This window comes from Haliotis cracherodii, unplaced genomic scaffold (genome assembly GCF_022045235.1).
Source record: "Haliotis cracherodii isolate W230 unplaced genomic scaffold, xgHalCrac1.p SCAF_11, whole genome shotgun sequence".
NCBI lineage: Eukaryota > Metazoa > Mollusca > Gastropoda > Lepetellida > Haliotidae > Haliotis > Haliotis cracherodii.
In genome coordinates this window covers 29,081,431-29,102,165 of record NW_027266266.1, presented here as the reverse complement: position 1 = coordinate 29,102,165, position 20,735 = coordinate 29,081,431, and the positions used below count along the sequence as shown (strand labels likewise).

Below are 20,735 nucleotides of genomic sequence, written 5' to 3'. Positions count from 1 at the left end.
ACTGGCCATGCACCATAGTTTGTCATGCTGCAGTGTTTACTGCCTATGTGCCATAGTTCGCCATGTAGCAATGTTTACTGACCATGTGCCACAGTTCGTCATGCAGCAGTGTTTACTGGCCATGCTCCTCAGTTCGTCATGCTGCAGTGTTGACTGGCCATGCACCATAGTTCGCCATGTAGCAATGTTTACTGACCATGTGCCACAGTTCGTCATGCAGCAGTGTTTACTGGCCATGCTCCTCAGTTCGTCATGCTGCAGTGTTGACTGGCCATGCAGCATAGTTCGCCGTGTATCAGTGTTTTCTGGCCATGCACCCTAGTTCGCCATGTAGCAACGTTAACTGGCCATGCACCAAAGGTCGCCATGTAGCAACGTTTACTGGCTATGCACCATAGTTCGTCATGCCGTAATGTTTACTAGCCCTGAGACCGGTGTGTCGGAGTTCACACGTCCTCGGTATTTCAGAATACATGTATGTCCGTAAACCAGCCCCAGCAGAAGTAGTGCTTGAAGTGTTTGTGCCTGTATCTCTGCACGCGACGTAGAGCGCGGCAGTGAAGCTGCTTTTGTGTATTAGTTTCTGTACGTTTCTACGTGTCTTCACGTCTGATGTGCTCCTACCCGTCTACCGTGGGGAAACACAGCGACCCATCAGCAACCCCATCAGACTAGAGCCCACAAGTACAATCGCTCCCCTATTGATATTACATGGCTTTTTATAAACATTTGTTCAATGGGTCACTTGTTTGCTTTACTAACACTAGAAATTATCGCCTACGCGACTGTGGTAAATTTCCGGAAGCTCAGTGTTTTCAAGTAAAGACCACGAGTCAAAACGCTATCGACCAATGTGTTTGATTGAGTAGCGCGCCACCAACTCGAGATGTAGCGAATGATTGGTTCGTTCTCCCTTAATGTTCAGTTTGGTCGCTAGATGGCGATGGGGATTACTGTCACCAGATCGATCGAAGCAGTAATCACGTGACAGGGACAGATTTTAAGAGCAACGTGCCTCGTTTAGTTGCGAAGAAGATATTTTTTAAGTTTCTTTGAACACAGATGTCCTGTGAAAATGCTAAGCGTCGGATACAAAGGCCGTGAGAGTTGAGCAGAAACGATGACAAGTAACAGACAAGGCTAAAGTCGCTGGTAAGTTCTTTGTTTCGATCGATTGCTGAAGAACGGAAGCTATAGACAAATCTCAGAAATCGATCGATTCTTTAGGGTCAGCAATAATCAATTATGAGGAAGAGACGTATGCGGTGCCTCTAAACTAGGCCTGGTAATTTCGCCATTCCTACAGTAGTGTGATAACTCGTCTGCTGCACAAAACCTTATTAAACCCACATCATGCGATACTACTAGTGGTAACTTTATTTGTATCTAGTTATAATAAGACATGCTTGTTTCCGTTTCACGAGTGGAGGGGGGGGGGGGGGGGGGGGGTGATGGAGGAGTGGCATAATTTATCATTTCTTGTTAAATACATCGTTCTGAAACGTTCTTCTCTTGCCGGTGTATGTCAGAACTTTCCTCTATGCCCGCCAAGTCTAAGACTCGCGGCCTATAACCGAGTTAAAAATAGGACTAGTTATATGATGAATGTTTTTGGCAAAGTTTCCTCTAAATATGAATCGCATACACTATCCCAGAAGACATGGTGTTCTCTTCTGAACTCGTCATGTACATCACAATCGCACACATTCATTGCTGGTCTCCAGTTGTATACTCAATAATCTTTTCATTGCAAGTAATAGTTTTATATAGGATTCACAGTACACGGATAATATCCAGTTAATGCATATCTGCCATGTATACTAATTATATAATATTCATAATAAAATGTCCAACGTGTTTAGGTGAGGTGAGGTGAGATGGAGGTGGACGTCGAGATTACTTCACAGGTAGCGACGTGCACGACGCGTGGTGCTGCAGTGCTTTATGACATACACTGTTGGCCGGTCGGTGCAGGTTCTCGCCCTGCCTGTTAATATGCTAAAACACACACTACGCTCGTGTAAAGGGCAAAAATACAGTGTAGTGGATGTAGCTTCAGTGTAGGGTTCGTCTATATTTCACCTAACTGGAGAACTCGCCGGGCAGTATACGAGTTCACTGGTCAGAGTCTGGCGGCGCCGCCTTGGTCAACAGTTCGACCGCCATGCAGCGCTCAGCTTAATGGCCGTAGGGCAAGGGTCGGGCAGCACGTGATTGGGCTACCGCCGTGTCCGCCTGCTTAGATCACTACCACTGCTGCCGTCACTACGTGATTAAACCGCTGCAGATATATTGCTATCTTGTGGAGGGCTGCTAGGCTACATGTACACGAGATATGGTCGTGAGAGTCATTTGCTAAACTGGGACAGAATCATTCCACAGCACAATGTCCACTTGACCTGGGTATCGAGTGATGAGTTGTGTTCCTATGTGCTCGGATAAAAACTGTTAGCACTCACGAACAGCTTTTTAACAATTGTTTAACAAAAAGCAATAGTCTACACGTCTGATATTATAAGGTACTTGTGAAGTAAATGTATTGTTACATTAAATACTACTTCTCTATATATGAAGTACAGAAGAACACGGATAGAGCGAACAAACGGATACAACGAGCTGTTCAAAAATCCCCGATTTATCTCCTATATATTATCTTATAAATTGTACGTACGTTACGAACTCTCTACAGCGAACTAACCATGATGGCGAACGTTTCCAAGCGAAAACGTATATATAACGAACAACGAATATATAACGAACTGATTTCTCCAGTCCCTTGTTCCATGTTCCCCTGTACATGTGTTTCCCGGAACATAACTACACAATGTTTGATGTCTACTGAGATCGATAAGCATAATAAATAAAGTGTACACATCTGTTAGGGAGGTGAATAGGTCTCCTCTAATGTCTTTGATTGATTTCGTTTTTATGAGCCTAATACATCATGTAATGGTCGTCCCTTTGATCAAGTTAGCGGATAGCAACGATGGATGCTTATGAGTGAGGTTACATTCGCCTCCACAGTAAATGATGCAAAGATGAAGCTGTTGGTTTAAGCCGAGCTCACGATGTGTCCTGTGTCCACACAGTGCAACTATGTATGAGCATAAAGTATGGTTGTGTCACTATATACTGAACCGCACAAGAAAGGTCACCATGGATAGACATATGTGAAACCTTATTTGTCCAAACATTGTAAACATACTTTGAGACATATTAAAAAGATGAAACTTTGCAAAACTGATCATCAAGGTTGAAATTAAAGTGTCAAATGTTCTTAAAGTGAAACACAACATTATTCTCTGAGAAAATGGCATCACAAGTCAGTACCTCGTGTGCATTGATGACTGCCGTGCAACGTCGATACATGGAATGGATGAGGCGGTTGATGTAGGCCATAGGCACTTGAGCCCACACTCTGAGGAACGCCTAACGCAGTTCAGCTGCAGTTGTCGGCCTTGGTCCGTCGTCATTCAGCCGTCTTTGAATCTCGTCCAACAGATGCTCAATGGGATTTAAATCGGGACTGAGGACAGGCCACTGCATGGTTCTGATGCCATTCTGCTGGAGGAAGTCTCTTGTCGCTCTCGCAGCGTGGACACGGGCGTTATCCTGCTGTAACGTGCCTAATGAGGTATGACGTGTGGTCCCAAGACTTGATCAATGTACCCAGCTTCTGTGATACTATTGCCTCTCCCTGGACCGATGTTCTGGAAGACCACAGGGCCGACCCTCTGTGCAAAACCTATTCCATCCCACACCACGATGCTCGGACCACCCCACGAGTCTCTCAACAACACAAGCATCCGAATAACGTTCCACACGGCGTCGCCAGACTCTCTCTCTCTGCCATCTGCTGTTGAGATTCAGCAACGGCTCTCGTCTGAAAAGGGGACTCTTCTCCACTGCTGGTGGCGCCTGTGTTGCCCCTTGAAGACGGCCCCGGCGATGACGTGGTGTCAGAATGGGTCCTTGGTGTGGTCTGCGACAGTGGAGGTGTCTGCTCGTCAATCGTCGACGCACGGTGTCAGCACTGTGTCGCTGGTGTGTCCCCATGGTCTGTCGAGCAGTCTCCGCAGCAGTAATAAAGCGATCTTGATGATGCTGTAGCACAATCTGACGATCCTGACGTTGGGTGGTGACCCTTTGTCTTCCACTACGTGGTCAGTCATCTGTAGTGTTGGTGGTCTGGTACCGTTGCTGGAGCCTGTACATGGTCCTTACGTAGACTTGGAATGCATTGGCTACTTGCCGGGTGGTTTGTCCAGCTTGCAATCGTCCAAGGGCTTGGTGTCACTGATTTCTTGTCAATCTTGGCATGTGGTAGCAATTCAATAACGGATGAATGTCATCCGATCTTGTCGGATTTTTATAGGGCAGGAAATGGGGGAACGCATGTACATTTCAATTTGCACGGAACCATATATTTAAATGACAACTTTTCATGCAATGTTACTTGGGGTGACGTTTCTTTTGCGGTTCAGTATATATATGTATATATATGCATAACGTGTCACTGTGACGATATGTCCTGTTTCCACGCACTGTAACTATGTATGAGCATAAAGTATGACAGTGTAATTATATATATGCATAACATTTCACTGTGACTATGTACCTGTGTCCACGCACTGTAACTATGTATGAGCATAAAGTATGGCAGTGTAATTATATATATGCATAACATTTCACTGTGACGATGTACCTGTGTCCACGCACTGTAACTATGTATGAGCATAAAGTATGGCAGTGTAATTATATATATGCATAACGTCTCACTGTGACGATGTACCTGTGTCCACGCAGTGTAAGTATGTATGAGCATAAAGTGTCACCGCAACTATTCATCTTCTTTATGAATCACATAAACGTAATAAAATTTTACATGCAGCTGAAAGTATATCAGTCTTGAAGCACTGTGGTGTGACTTAAGGTATATCAGTCATAGAGCACTACAGTGTGACTTAAGGAATATCAGTCTTGAAGCACTGTAGTGTGACTTAAGGTTCAGCAGTCATGAAGCACTGTAGTATGACTCAAGGTATATAAGTCATATAACACTACAGTGTGACTTAAGGAATATCAGTCATAATGCATTGTAGTTTGACTTAAGGTATATCAGTCATAAAGTACTGTAGTGTGACCAAAGGTATATCAGTCATATAATACTACAGTGTGACTTAAGGTATATCAGTCATAATGCACTGTAGTTTGACTTAAGGTATATCAGTCATAATGCACTGTAGTTTGACTTAAGGTATATCAGTCATACTGCACTGTAGTTTGACTTAAGGTATATCAGTCATAATGCACTGTAGTTTGACTTAAGGTATATCAGTCATAATGCACTGTAGTGTGACTTAAGGAATATCAGTCATAATGCACTACAGTGTGACTTAAGGTATATCAGTCATGAAGCACTGTAGTGTGACGTTCGGTATATCAGTCATATAGCACTACAGTGAGATTTAAGGTATACCAGTCATACTGTACTAAAGTGTGACTTAAGGTATATCAGTCATGAAGCACTACAGTGTGACTGATGGTTTAGCAGTCATGAAGCACTGTAGTTTGACTTAAGGTATATCAGTCATAATGTACTGCAGTGTGACTTAAGGTATATCAGTCATAATGTACTGCATTGTGACATTACTAAAGTGTGACTTAAGGTATATTAGTCATAATGCACTGTAGTGTGACTTAAGGTATATCAGTCATAATGTACTGCAGTGTGACTTAAGGTATATCAGTAATAATGCACTGTTGTGTGACTTAAGGTATATCAGTCATAATGTACTGCAGTTTGATTTAACTGCCCCCAGTAAGTATTATATATCTAGGCAGTGTGAGTATCACCACGTTGTTGTACATATAGGTCTAATGAATATGTAGTTAGAAAACACCACTACGTGCCTTCCCAGGCTGCTGACGACCCTGTTTACTTCTATAGTTAACAATGTGTATTGTAAGTATGAGAGTAGAGATTTTCTCTGACTCGTGAAATGATGTAAATCAAAATGCTTTTCCATGTTTTGTAAGATTGCATTAATGACCACATTTGTGAAAGTGAAACGTAACTGTTTTTAACTGTGAGTCAGTGAGTTGTTGTCTCCTTTAACTAGTACAAATTATTTATCAAATTATTTATCAGCATGTGACGTTTCACTGAACGCAGGGATGCAGTTTGCCTGTACTCTGCAGCAGTTGCTAAGACCTCACCTGTAATCTGCAGCAGTTGCTATGACCTCACCTGCTAAGACCTCACCTGTAATCTGCAGCAGTTGCTAAGACCTCACCTGTAATCTGCAGCAGTTGCTATGACCTCACCTGCTAAGACCTCACCTGTAATCTGCAGGAGTTGCTATGACCTCACCTGTAATCTGCAGCAGTTGCTAAGACCTCACCTGTAATCTGCAGCAGTTGCTATGACCTCACCTGTAATCTGGAGCAGTTGCTATGACCTTACCTGTAATCTGGAGCAGTTGCTCTGATCTTACCTGTAATCTACAGGAGTTACTATGCCCTTGCCTGTACTCTGCAGCAGTTGCTATGACCTTACCTGTAATCTGGAGCAGTTGCTTTGACCTTACCTGTAATCTTGAGCAGTTGCTATGACTTCACCTGTAATCTACAGGCGTTACTATGCCCTTGCCTGTAATCTGTAGGAGTTGCTCAGACCTCACCTGTAATCTGCAGGAGTTGCTCAGACCTCACCTGTAATATGCAGCAGTTGCTATGACCTTACCTGTAATCTGGAGCAGTTGCTATGACCTTACCTGTAATCTACAGGAGTTACGATGCCCTTGCCTGTACTCTGCAGCAGTTGCTATGTCGATAAATCATGATCCACATGAGTTGTTATCCGTCATCTGCAATAGACACTATGCCCTGCAGTTATTAATAAACACCCACACTGACAATATTAGTATTATTATTGATACATCTATTACTACACATCAAATCTTACAAACTGTAGTTGTTAATATACACCACACATACACATTGCAGCTATTAATACACACCCACACTGACAATATTAGTATTATTATTAATACATCTATTACTACACATCCCATCTTACAAACTGCAGTTGTTAATATACACCACATACACACAGTGCAGCTATTAATACACATCCAATCCTACAAACTGTAGTTATTAATATACACCACACACACACAGTGCAGCTATTAATACACACCCAATCCTACAAACTGTAGTTGTTAATATACACCACATACACACAGTGCAGCTATTAATACACACCCAATCCTACAAACTGTAGTTATTAATATACACCACACACACACAGTGTAGCTATTAATACACACCCAATCCTACAAACTGTAGTTGTTAATATACACCACATACACACAGTGCAGCTATTAATACACACCCAATCCTACAAACTGTAGTTGTTTATATACACCACATACACACAGTGCAGCTATTAATATACACCCTCACTCACACAATGCAACTATTAATATACACACACTTACACAATGCAGCTATTGATATACACACACTGACACAGTGCAGCTTTTCATACACACCCAATCCTACACACTGTAGCTGTTAATATACACCACACATACACAATGCAGTTATTAATATACACACACTTACACAATGCAGCTATTAATATGCACCCACGCTCACACAATGCAGATATTAATATGCACACACTGACACAATGCAGCTATTAATATACACACACTGACACAGTGCAGCTATTAATACACACCCAATCCTACACACTGTAGCTGTTAAGATACACACACTGGCACAATGCAGTTATTAATATACACACTGACACAATGCAGCTATTAATATACACCCACACTTACATAATCCAGCTATTGATATACACCCGCACTCACACATTGCAGCTATTCATATGCACACACTGACACCGTGCAGCTGTTCATACACACCCAAACCCACACACTGTAGCTGTTAATAAACACCACACATACACAATGCAGCTATTAATATACACCCACACTCACACAATGAAGCTATTAATATATACCCACACTTACACAATGCAGCTATTAATATACACACACTTACACAATGCAGCTATTAATATACACCCGCACTCACACAACGCAGCTATTCATATGCACACATTGACACCGTGCAGCTGTTCATACACACCCAATCCTACACACTGTAGCTGTTAATATACACCACACATACACAATGCAGTTATTAATATACACACACTTACACAATGCAGCTATTAATATGCACCCACGCTCACACAATGCAGCTATTAATATACACACAGACACAATGCAGCTATTAATATGCACACACTTACACAATGCAGCTATTGATATACACCCACACTCACACAATGCAACTATTAATATACACACACTTACACAATGCAGCTATTGATATACACACACTGACACAGTGCAGCTTTTCATACACACCCAATCCTACACACTGTAGCTTTTCATACACACCCAATCCTACACACTGTAGCTTTTCATACACACCCAATCCTACACACTGTAGCTTTTCATACACACCCAATCCTACATACTGTAGCTGTTAATATAAACCCACACATACACAATGCAGTTATTAATATACACACACTTACGCAATGCAGCTATTAATATGCACCCACGCTCACACAATGCAGCTATTAATATACACACAGACACAATGCAGCTATTAATATACACACACTTACACAATGCAGCTATTAATATACACTCACACTCACACAATGCAGCTATTAATATACACCCACACTGACAAAATGCAGCTATTAATATACACACACTGACACAATGCAGCTATTCATAAACACCCAATCATACACACTGTAGCTGTTAATATACACCACACATACGCAATGCAGTTATTAATATACACACACGTAGACAATGCAGCTATTAATATACACCCACACTCACACGATGAAGCTATTAATATACACCCACACTCACACAATGCAGATATCAATACATGCCCACACTCACACAATACAGACCCAATCCTACACACTGTAGCTGTTAATACACACATACACATTGCAGCTATTAATATACACACATTGACACAATGCAGCTATTGATGCACACACACTGACACAGTGCAGCTATTAATAAACACCCAATCCTACACACTGTAGCTATTAATATACACCCAAACTTACACAATGCAACTATGAATAGAGACCTAATCTTATACACTGCAGCTTATACACTGCACCACATATACACAGTGCAGCTAATGATATGCATCCACACTTTCACAATGCAGCTATTGATATGCATTCACACATACACACCACAGCTATTAGTATACATCTACGTTTACACACCACAGCTATTAGTATACATCTACATTTACACAACACAGTTATAAGTATACATCTTCGTTTACACGCCAAAGCTATTAGTATACATCTATATTCACACACCACAGCTATTAGTATACATCCACATGTACACACCAAAGCTGTTAATGTACATCCACATTTACACACCACAGCTATTAGTATACACCACATTTACACACCACAGCTATTAGTTTACATCCACATGTACACACCAAAGCTGTTAATGTACATCCACATTTACACACCACAGCTATTAATATACATCTTCGTTTACACGCCAAAGCTATTAGTATACATCTATATTCACACACCACAGCTATTAGTATACACCACATTTACACACCACAGCTATTAGTTTACATCCACATGTACACACCAAAGCTGTTAATGTACATCCACATTTACACACCACAGTTATTAGTATACACCACATTTACACACCACAGCAATTAGTATACACCACATTTACACACCACAGCTATTAGTATACATCCACATTTACACATCACAGCTATTAGTATTCGACACACTCACAACACAGCTATTAGCATACATCTACATTTACACACCAAAGCTATTAGTATACATCCACATTAACACGCCACAGCTATTAGTATACATCTACATTTACACACCACAGCTATTAGTATACATCTACATTTACACACCACAGCTATTAGTATATACCACATTTACACACCACAGTTATTAGTATATACCACATTTACACACCACAGCTATTAGTACACATCCACATTTACACACCACAGCTATTAATATATACCACATTTACACACCACAGCTATTAGTATATACCACATTTACACACCACAGCTATTAGTATACATCTACATTTACACACCACAGCTATTAGTATATACCACATTTACACACCACAGTTATTAGTATATACCACATTTACACACCACAGCTATTAGTACACATCCACATTTACACACCACAGCTATTAATATATACCACATTTACACACCACAGCTATTAGTATATACCACATTTACACACCACAGCTATTAGTATACATCTACATTTACATACCACAGCTATTAGTATATACCACATTTACACACCACAGCTATTAGTATACATCTACATTTACACACCACAGCTATTAGTATATACCACATTTACACACCACAGTTATTAGTATATACCACATTTACACACCACAGCTATTAGTACACATCCACATTTACACACCACAGCTATTGATATATACCACATTTACACACCACAGCTATTAGTATATACCACATTTACACACCACAGCTATTAGTATACATCTACATTTACATACCACAGCTATTAGTATATACCACATTTACACACCACAGCTATTAGTATACATCTACATTTACACACCACAGCTATTAGTATATACCACATTTACACACCACAGCTGTTAGTATACATCTACATTTACACACCGAAGGCCCGCAGGATCTTTCCGACCAGGCGGGTTTACATTTTCAACCAAAACCGAGGATAAGTGTTTTATCTGACTTATAAACCGACAAAGTTAATTCTAATTGAGATACGCAATAACGAGGCTCTATATATGCGATATAACGAGACTATAAACGCATCCGTTGGCTATGTTGAGTGACGACTATAGTTATCATGCACGTGCTTGTCGTGCACGCACGAATTGCCCGTGAGCGTGTCCGTCATAATGTGGACAGCTTACAGTCGAGTTTCATTTAGTGGCAAGGTGTGGGAGAGAGGGGAAGGTGACGATTTATTTCTCACACAAACGAAAACTAAAAATGCAGATGACTGTGACGAAGAACGGCCCGATGAAGATGAATTTGTGTATCGTTTGGGCGACCCGTTAAGTATTGACGATATCCAGAAGAATATTGAATGTGTTATCCCCAAAACTACCCAGTACAAGAGCTCGTGGGCATTTGCTGTATTTAAACGATGGCAAGAAGAGCGTGGTCAAAGGGCTATGACAGACAATTTAATGCTCCCAGCTGAATGTCTTAGACGAGATATCACGGCGATGGCACCCCATACATTGAACAGAGCTTTGACCTTTTTCTTGTTTGAGGCACGCAAGGTGCAACCTGCAAAGAATATTATCGCAAGCAAGTCAAAAAGGACCGTCAGCGATTCCGAGGTGAAGACCCCGACCTACACCGTTTCTGCGCTGCCGCAGGAAGGGGGTCCTGCAAAGAATATCATTGTAAATGTCAACACCAATTAAAGTGAAGAAAATCTAGTATTGCGGGTTTTTAAAAAAAATAGGGTTAGGAAGTCCTGGGGACTTACTGTGGAAGACCCAGGGACTTGATCTGAAATATGTAACTTTTAATATCGTCTTCCACAGTAAGTCCCGGGTTTTCTACGCAAGTAAAACCTCATGTGGGTCTTTCTCAAGTTTGAAGAGACCTAACGATCAATACAAATGAACACTGAGTTTTATAAGAATACATCTTCACTTACACGCCACAGCTATAAGTATACATCTTCACTTACACACCACAGCTTTAATTATATACCACATTTACACACTGAAGCAATTTACTGTTGTCCTGAATAAACTAGTATTACTGATTCTACTACTGGTACTACTTCTACAATCGTTGTAATGAATAAACGGATTCACACTCCATGTCGTGTCTTCATCCCCGTTCTGGCTAGTACACTTACGTATTTCAATATATCTAAAGGTCCAAAGTTAAAATGTCTTATCTGTAATTAGACATATCGATACTAGTGTTGAGAAACTAACAGGACGTTCGGTCTGACGAGCGACCGATTTGAATAACCACTAGGATCATATACCGAGGAAACGTATCTATCGCTTACTTCTTCTGGATTAATCACTTTGTATGTTGTCCGTTATTGTTTGGAGCATTCGCGTTGCTCTCCAAATCTAGTATGAATTAGTTTGATGCAATTTCACAAATGCATTAAAACATATGCCACTACTGAGTAATGTTTGAACACCAAGCTGTGTTTTGTATCCCCGCGGATCCCTCGTTTCCCAGAAACAGACACAGGACTTTGATGTAAAAGGAAACTTAAGTCTTGAATTCCATCTTTTGTTGTCAATATCGACGTTTTCGATAATAGGGTCGCTTTGATGTCCCCACGCCGACGCTGAACTCAGAGTTCTCCATTATCGCAATGACGCGACATATAGATAATACAGCGCTTCATTCGTCATCAACTAGGCGTGCATCGTAGAGAGGCCGGTTTCAGTCTTTGGACAGGATTCTTTTAGGATGCGTACGACTACCGGAAGTTTGTTGTGAAGGGCTAATGTGCGAGTTACAGGGTACTGCCGTATTGACCGCTAGACTCCTAGAAACACTGCCGCTAATGCATTAGTTTGTTCCAACAGTAATGTTGATTTTCGAGTCGACGTTTTTAACTTTATCCATCTTTGCATGCATGCTTGCAATTAGCTTTTGCTACTCCCAGGCTGGCTATTGAGTTTCTTGCAACTGCTTTTTACGACTTAATTTGTTATAACGCATAATTAAACATAAGGCTTAGGACCAACAACCAGGGTAGCTTCATTGTGACCCGCACCTCGTCTACAGGCTAGACAACCGTCTACAGCCTATGCCACCAAGCTGTACCGCACCTCGTCTACAGTCTAGACACCAAGCTGTAACGCACCTCGTCTACAGCCTACACAACCAAACTGTACCGCACCTCGTCTACAGCCTAGACCACCAAGCTGTACCGCGCCTCGTCTACAGGCTAGACCACGAAACTGTACCGCACCTCGTCTACAGCCTAGACCACCAAACTGTACCGCACCTCGTCTACAGGCTAGACCACAAACTGTACCGCACCTCGTCTACAGCCTAGACCACCAAGCTGTACCGCACCTCGTCTACAGCCTAGACCACCAAGCTGTATCGCACCTCGTCTACAGCCTAGACCACCAAGCTGAACCGCACCTCGTCTACAGCCTAGACCGCCACGCTGTACCGCACCTCGTCTACAGGCTAGACCACCAAGCTGTACCGCACCTTGTCTACAGCCTAGACCACCAAGCTGTACCGCACCTCGTCTACAGCCTAGACCACAAACTGTACCGCACCTCGTCTACAGCCTAGACCACCGTTTACGGCCTAGACCACCAAACTGTACCGCACCTCGTCTACAGCCTAGACCACCAAGCTGTACCGCACGTCGTCTACAGGCTAGACCACCCTTTACAGGCTAGACCACAACTAAATCACAGTAAGACCGTAAGGATGTGTGTGCATGACCTAAATCAATCCAGAAGTGTAACCAGTGTATTCAGACTTCTATTTGTCATTCATCGGTTCCGTTTGACAGTCTGACTAGATGTCATGGGATGTAAAAGGTTATAATGTTGACATGTTAGGCAAACATTAAATCTATAGATGTCCAGTATTTGTTGAAGAGTGAAACTCAATATCCAAATTTTGTTGACGCAGTGTTCATTACATGGTGATTTATGTGGTTAACAATAAGTGAGTGGTTAACCGTCGGTATTACAAATCTTCTCGGTTGTGTTCCCTTATCTGCTGTGTACATATAGGTTTCGGCGCAAGGAAACCTTTTTACTTTGAGCTTCTACACTGGTAGTGTGTCAATCGGGAAATACAACACAGGTCAGCTTGGTGCCTTCTGGCTGGATATACAACACGGGTCAGCTTGGTGCCTTACGTCGGGAAATACAACACAGGTCAGCTTGGTGCCTTACGTCGAGAAATACAACACAGGTCAGCTTGGTGCCTTACGTCGGGAAATACAACACAGGTCAGCTTGGTGCCTTCTGGTTGGATATACAACACAGGTCAGCTTGGTGCCTTACGTCGAGAAATACAACACAGGTCAGCTTGGTGCCTTACGTCGAGAAATACAACACAGGTCAGCTTGGTGCCTTACGTCGGCTAATACAACACAGGTCAGCTTGTTGCCTTCTGGCTGGATATACAACACAGGTCAGCTTGGTGCCTTACGTCGGAAAATACAATACAGGTCAGCTAGGTGCCTTACATCGGGAACCCGTGAAGATTCCGGTGTAGAATAGGTCTTCAGCAACCCATGCTTGCCGTAAAAGGTGACTATGCTTGTCGTAAAAGGCGACTTACGGAATCGGGTGGTCAGGCTCGCTGACTTGGTTGATGCATGTAATCGATCCCAATTGCGTGGATCGATGCTCATGATATTAATCACTGGATTGTCTGGTCCAGACTCGATTATTTACAGACCGCCGTCATATAGCTGGAATATTGCTGAGTGCGGCGTTAAACAACAACCGAACCCAACCCAACCCAACCCTTACATCGGGAAATACAGCACAGCTCAGCTTGGTGCCTTCTGGCTGGATATACAACATAGGTTAGCTTGGTGCCTTCTGGCTGGATATACAACATAGGTTAGCTTGGTGCCTTCTGGCTGGATATACAACATAGGTCAGCTTGGTGCCTAACGTCGGGAAATACAACACAGATTAGCTTGGTGCCTTCTGGCTGGATTTACAACATAGGTCAGCTTGGTGCCTTACGTCGGGAAATACAACACAGATTAGCTTGGTGCCTTCTGGCTGGATTTACAACATAGGTCAGCTTGGTGCCTTACGTCGGGAAATACAACACAGATTAGCTTGGTGCCTTCTGGCTGGATTTACAACATAGGTCAGCTTGGTGCCTTACGTCGAGAAATACAACACAGGTCAGCTTGGTGCCTTACGTCGGGAAATACAACACAGGTCAGCTTGGTGCCTTACGTCGGGAAATACAACACAGGTCAGCTTGGTGCCTTACGTCGAGAAATACAACACAGGTCAGCTTGGTGCCTTACGTTCGGAAATACAACACAGGCCAGCTTGGTGCCTTACGTCGGGAAATACAACACAGGTCAGCTTGGTGCCTTACGTCGGGAAATACAACACAGGTCAGCTTGGTGCCTTACGTCGAGAAATACAGCACAGGTCAGCTTGGTGCCTTACATCGGGAAATACAACACAGGTCAGCTTGGTGCCTTACGTCGGGAAATACAGCACAGCCCAGCTTGGTGCCTTACGTCGGGAAATACAGCACAGGTCAGCTTGGTGCCTAACGTCGGGAAATACAGCACAGGTCAGCTTGGTGCCTTACGTCGAGAAATACAACACAGGTCAGCTTGGTGCCTTACGTTCGGAAATACAACACAGGTCAGCTTGGTGCCTTACGTTCGGAAATACAACACAGGTCAGCTTGGTGCCTTACGTCGGGAAATACAGCACAGGTCAGCTTGGTGCCTTACGTCGGGAAATACAACACAGGTCAGCTTGGTGCCTTACATCGGGAAATACAACACAGGTCAGCTTGGTGCCTTACGTCGGGAAATACAACACAGGTCAGCTTGGTGCCTTACGTCGGGAAATACAACACAGGTCAGCTAGGTGCCTTACGTCAGAAAATACAACACAGGTCAGCGTTGGGCCTTACGTCGAGAAATACAACACAGGTCAGCTTGGTGCCTTACGTCAGAAAATACAACTAAGTGAGTTACATACATTGTATCAGCATGGTTATTGTTAAGTCGAGTTAAAGTTTGGTTCTGTGGAGATACGCCACTCACGTTACAAATTCGATATTTCCTGATTAGTATTCTAATTTTAATTCAGCTTTAACGATGTTAAAGAACATTTGTATAGGTCACCATCACCGTGTCTGTTATGTCGCTATCGGGGCGGCAGTAAAACAGCTTCACTCAGACATGCAGAGGCTCTCAGCGTTGTGTTACTGGGTGCAGGCAATGAGCAACTTTTAAGTTGTCCTCGCGATGCCTCTTAGCCCACTGGATTCTGGTCTAACCTTGCTGAGGAATTATATTCCAAGACAGCTGTTCTAATCAATACAGATTTGTACACGTACGTATTATCTGATTAAGATACCCTACCGCGGGATATGGTATATCGACCCTCCCCAGACCTGATTGGTCAGGAGCCTTTGCAGACATGTCACGCAAAGCCAGCGCGGCCCTCCAGTCTCCAGCACCTCACGTCAATACCACACAACACTGGGTTTTCAACCCTAGCAGCAGTAACACGTCATCTCATCTAGTTTGCTAGGGTATGATATTAAGATTTGTGTTTAAGTTTGGCACACACCGGAAATTAAACACGACTGGCCGTATGCGCTTATGCTATGTTGAGGACAAGGCTCGTGATTCAGAGTCAAGTCACAAAGGTATTTCTTAGAAAATCGGAACTGATATTGAACTTTGATCCTTCAGTGAATTTCTTCCCTTGGATAAGCATATTTTTCACACAGCAAAAGGTAAGCTGATTTTTTTCAGATGTAAGACAAATATCATACACCTCCTCTCTATGAAGAAAGTCATACTGCATCGCCTTAGAATCTTTTATGTAAAAAACGTTTGCAGTAATGAGACGAATACCAAGCTGACTATTTTAGGCATTTAATCTATTTACAGTTTTTCTATCGAATTTTGATCTTGGTTTAAGTTATTAAGAAAAAAAACCGTTTTCCATGGTACATTGTGAAGTGAACAACTAAGACTCATCAAAGCACACAGTTGTTTTTAGATCCACAGTTGATATATATGACATAACTAAAGATGCAATACCTGTCTTTGATAACAATAGCAATAACTTGACGGATGGCCCGGTACTACACAGTGTTGTTTAATTTATCCAAGTTAAAACTCCAACACAGGGTGGATACATCTCTCGCTTCTTACTGTAATCAAGAGTTACCCTGGCAACGATATGCTGAACCGATGTTTTTAAAAATCATTTTAATAAGAAATATATGTTGATATCTCCTAATCTTGCTTAAATCACATTGGACATTCCAAAGTCTCGGTTTGGTTGCAGGGTTCCTCCAAGAGGATTTCGCCGAGACAATATTCCTGTGATGTGAAGGTTTGCCACTGCTATATGACATTTATAACAAAACGTGATATGGCGCTGACCTTTGAGACTCTTGTGGATATATGACTCTGGATATCCAATTTCACGTTCACCATTCAACCTATACGTGATAGTGTGTGTATCCAGGGAAACATAGCTGTCCCCAGGTGGCCCAATGATATGTGAACCTGCGAAGACAAGGAGAGCATGCTTGTGGTAAGGAGGAGGGCTTCCATTGGCTTTCTGCGGGTGGGTGGGGTGGCAGTAGGGGGGTGGCGGTGGCAGTAGAGGGGTGGCGGTGGCAGTAGAGTGGTGGCGGTGGCAGTAGAGGGGTGGCAGTAGGGGGGTGGCAGTAGAGGGGTGGCAGTATAGGGGTGGCAGTAGAGGGGTGACAGTAGGGGGGTGGCAGTAGAGGGGTGGCAGAAGAGGGGTGGCAGTAGGGGGGTGGCAGTAGAGGGGTGGCAGTAGAGGGGTGGCAGTAGAGGGGTGGCGGTGGCAGTAGAGGGGTGGCAGTAGAGGGGTGGCAGTAGAGGGGTGGCAGTAGAGGGGTGGCGGCGGCAGTAGAGGGGTGGCAGTAGGGGGGTGGCAGTAGAGGGGTGGCGGTGGCAGTAGAGGGGTGGCGGTGGCAGTAGAGGGGTGGCAGTAGAGGGGTGGCAGTAGAGGGGTGGCAGTAGGGGATGGCAGTAGAGGGATGGCAGTAGAGGGGTGGCAGTAGAGGGGTGGCAGTAGGGGCGTGGCAGTAGAGGGGTGGCAGTAGGGGGTGGCAGTAGAGGGGTGGCAGTAGAGGGGTGGCGGTGGCAGTAAAGGGGTGGCAGTAGAGGGGTGGCAGTAGAGGGGTGGCAGTAGAGGGGTGGCGGTGGCAGTAGAGGGGTGGCAGTAGGGGCGTGGCAGTAGAGGGGTGGCAGTAGGGGGTGGCAGTAGAGGGGTGGCAGTAGAGGGGTGGCGGTGGCAGTAAAGGGGTGGCAGTAGAGGGGTGGCAGTAGAGGGGTGGCAGTAGAGGGGTGGCAGTAGGGGGGTGGCAGTAGGGGGGTGGCAGTAGAGGGGTGGCAGTAGGGGGTGGCAGTAGAGGGGTGGCAGTAGAGGGGTGGCGGTGGCAGTAAAGGGGTGGCAGTAGAGGGGTGGCAGTAGAGGGGTGGCAGTAGGGGGGTGGCAGTAGAGGGGTGGCAGTAGGGGGGTGGCAGTAGAGGGGTGGCAGTAGAGGGGTGGCAGTAGGGGGTGGCAGTAGAGGGATGGCAGTAGAGGGGTGGCAGTAGAGGGGTGGCAGTAGGGGCGTGGCAGTAGAGGGGTGGCAGTAGGGGGTGGCAGTAGAGGGGTGGCAGTAGAGGGGTGGCGGTGGCAGTAGAGGGGTGGCAGTAGAGGGGTGGCAGTAGAGGGGTGGCAGTAGGGGGGTGGCAGTAGGGGGGTGGCAGGACGGGGGTGGCAGTAGAGGGGTGGCAGTAGAGGGGTGGCAGTAGGGGGGTGGCAGTAGAGGGGTGGCAGTAGAGGGGTGGCGGTGGCAGTAGAGGGGTGGCAGTAGAGGGGTGGCGGTGGCAGTAGGGGGTGGCAGTAGAGGGGTGGCAGTAGAGGGGTGGCAGTAGAGGGGTGGCAGTAGAGGGGTGGCAGTAGAGGGGTGGCAGTAGGGGGGTGGCAGAAGAGGGGTGGCAGTAGAGGGGTGGCAGTAGAGGGGTGGCAGTAGAGGGGTGGCAGTAGAGGGGTGGCGGTGGCAGTAGAGGGGTGGCAGTAGAGGGGTGGCAGTAGAGGGGTGGCAGTAGAGGGGTGGCGGCGGCAGTAGAGGGGTGGCAGTAGAGGGGTGGCAGTAGAGGGGTGGCAGTAGAGGGGTGGCAGTAGGGGGGGTGGCAGTAGAGGGGTGGCAGTAGAGGGGTGGCGGTGGCAGTAAAGGGGTGGCAGTAGGGGGGTGGCAGTAGAGGGGTGGCAGGTGGGGGTGGGAGGACGATGGGATGGGTGATGAGATGGGTGATGGGATGGGTGATGAGGGTGTGGGTGTGGTTGAGGGTGTGGGTGTGGTTGAGGGTGCAGGTGTGGGTGGGGATGTTTCTGGTTGAATGTCGGCATTGAATTGTTTTTTCACTTCAGTATATTATGATATTTTAAGTTGTATAGACCCCGCGTGATAACTGTATCATCATACAAATGTAATTGATTGTCGAATTGAATTGACATTTTTCAACTTGGATACATTTGGTGGTGATGATATCCTACTGTAAATATGTTTACTGTAAATATGTTACCTTCGCACAACAGCAGAGCGGCCAGAAAAAGTCTTGACGAAACTGCCCATATATGCCAGTCTTGAATATTGATATATTGATTTATGTTTTGGTTATTAACATGGCAAGACGCAAGTATGGGACAAGGAACGTGTCAAGGTTTGTGTTTAGATCTAAACACATTACTACTGTGTATCTGTTGCTTTGGATTCTCCAGTAATCTGTGGTCTTGGATAAGCACCTTGAGGTGCTGCATTATACTATCATCATGAGTAACTTCCGCCTTGTTGCTGGAATACTGCATACACAATGTATTTTCCCAAACTGAATCGTTCATTGCAAGCAAGAAGGTGTCCATAGATTGTACCTAATCAAGCACATACAGGTTTTGTGCGGTGTCCCCTTACTGTCTTATACAGCCAATGGCCAATATTGATTGCCTTGTTTGCCTCAAAGAACTAACACCGTATTGCGGCGCCCGAGCACCCACACATGGTAGGTCTATTACAGGCGACTCCTGACTGTATCCACTCTGTACAACTGTACTTCCATGAAAACCAGTACCAGATTTAATTACGTTTACTTTGTAGACGTTTTTCTCAACCGTTATAGATCTTCCTGGAAAGCAGAGCGGCGAAACCAGACTCGCAGCATGCAGCTTTAATTAGATTCAATCAGTGACGATGAAGTTTCATAACACAAGTAATTAGTGTTTTACATGACACACGCATGCCGCCGGGGAACGTTTTTCACTTTTTGTATCTCTAGCATTGCAGAACTGATGAGAACGTTTATTCTGAAATCAATGTTGTTGGATTTTCGAGATGATGAGGCAAGCACAACGCTAACGAAATCAATCCTCGCGCTTTATACACGAGTTAAATGGGTGTGGGTTGGGTTTTTGGTGGTGGAGGTTTTTTTTCAGGAGGATGCAGTGAAAGGATGCCACGTTCGGTGTCAGTGGCGGAGGACTTTATGGTCTGTTTAAGTGTCAAGTACACCTCTTTCCCGTTTATATATAATGGTATTGGTTCTGCAAAATATACCCCGGTTTCCGAGTCCAAGGCACGCGATAATCTTTGTCAGATCAGGGGTGAATGGGTGTCTGGTGTTTGGCTAGTGTTACTACATAGGCGTATTTCCTCGACCGCCGCAGGCAGACCATCTCTCAGCTATTTGATTACACACAATATTAGACTCATAAATACGGTAGTAGTGAAACTAATTATCTTTTGAGATTCGTGTAGCTATATAATCAATACCTTTGGAGGGTGGTACATATGAA

General features: G+C 44.4%; 2 protein-coding genes across 2 annotated transcripts in view; one reads left to right on the top strand and one right to left on the bottom strand.

Annotated features, from left to right (window-relative positions):
* The first annotated feature begins 1,000 nt into the window (after positions 1 to 1,000).
* LOC139455672 (uncharacterized) overlaps positions 1,001 to 20,735 on the top strand; it is a 31,562-nt gene continuing 11,827 nt past the window's right edge. Inside the window, exon 1 of the mRNA XM_071237228.1 lies at positions 1,001 to 1,152. The gene's annotated coding sequence lies outside the window, so the exon portion shown is untranslated. The remainder of the gene's footprint in view (positions 1,153 to 20,735) is intronic.
* LOC139455006 (uncharacterized) lies at positions 17,360 to 19,521 on the bottom strand. Its single transcript, XM_071236593.1, has 2 exons — positions 19,472 to 19,521; positions 17,360 to 19,277 (listed from the first exon to the last, which is right to left on the bottom strand). The coding sequence occupies exons 1-2, from the start codon at positions 19,519 to 19,521 to the stop codon at positions 17,360 to 17,362; spliced, it is 1,968 nt and encodes a 655-aa protein (XP_071092694.1).

Coding starts and splice junctions, on each gene's coding strand:
- LOC139455006 (XM_071236593.1), bottom strand. CDS start 19,521: ATGGGCAGTTTCGTCAAGACTTTTTCTGGCCGCTCTGCTGTTGTGCGA. Junction 19,278..19,471: donor CGCTCTGCTGTTGTGCGAAG/GTAACATATTTA, acceptor ACATTCAACCAG/AAACATCCCCACCCACACCT.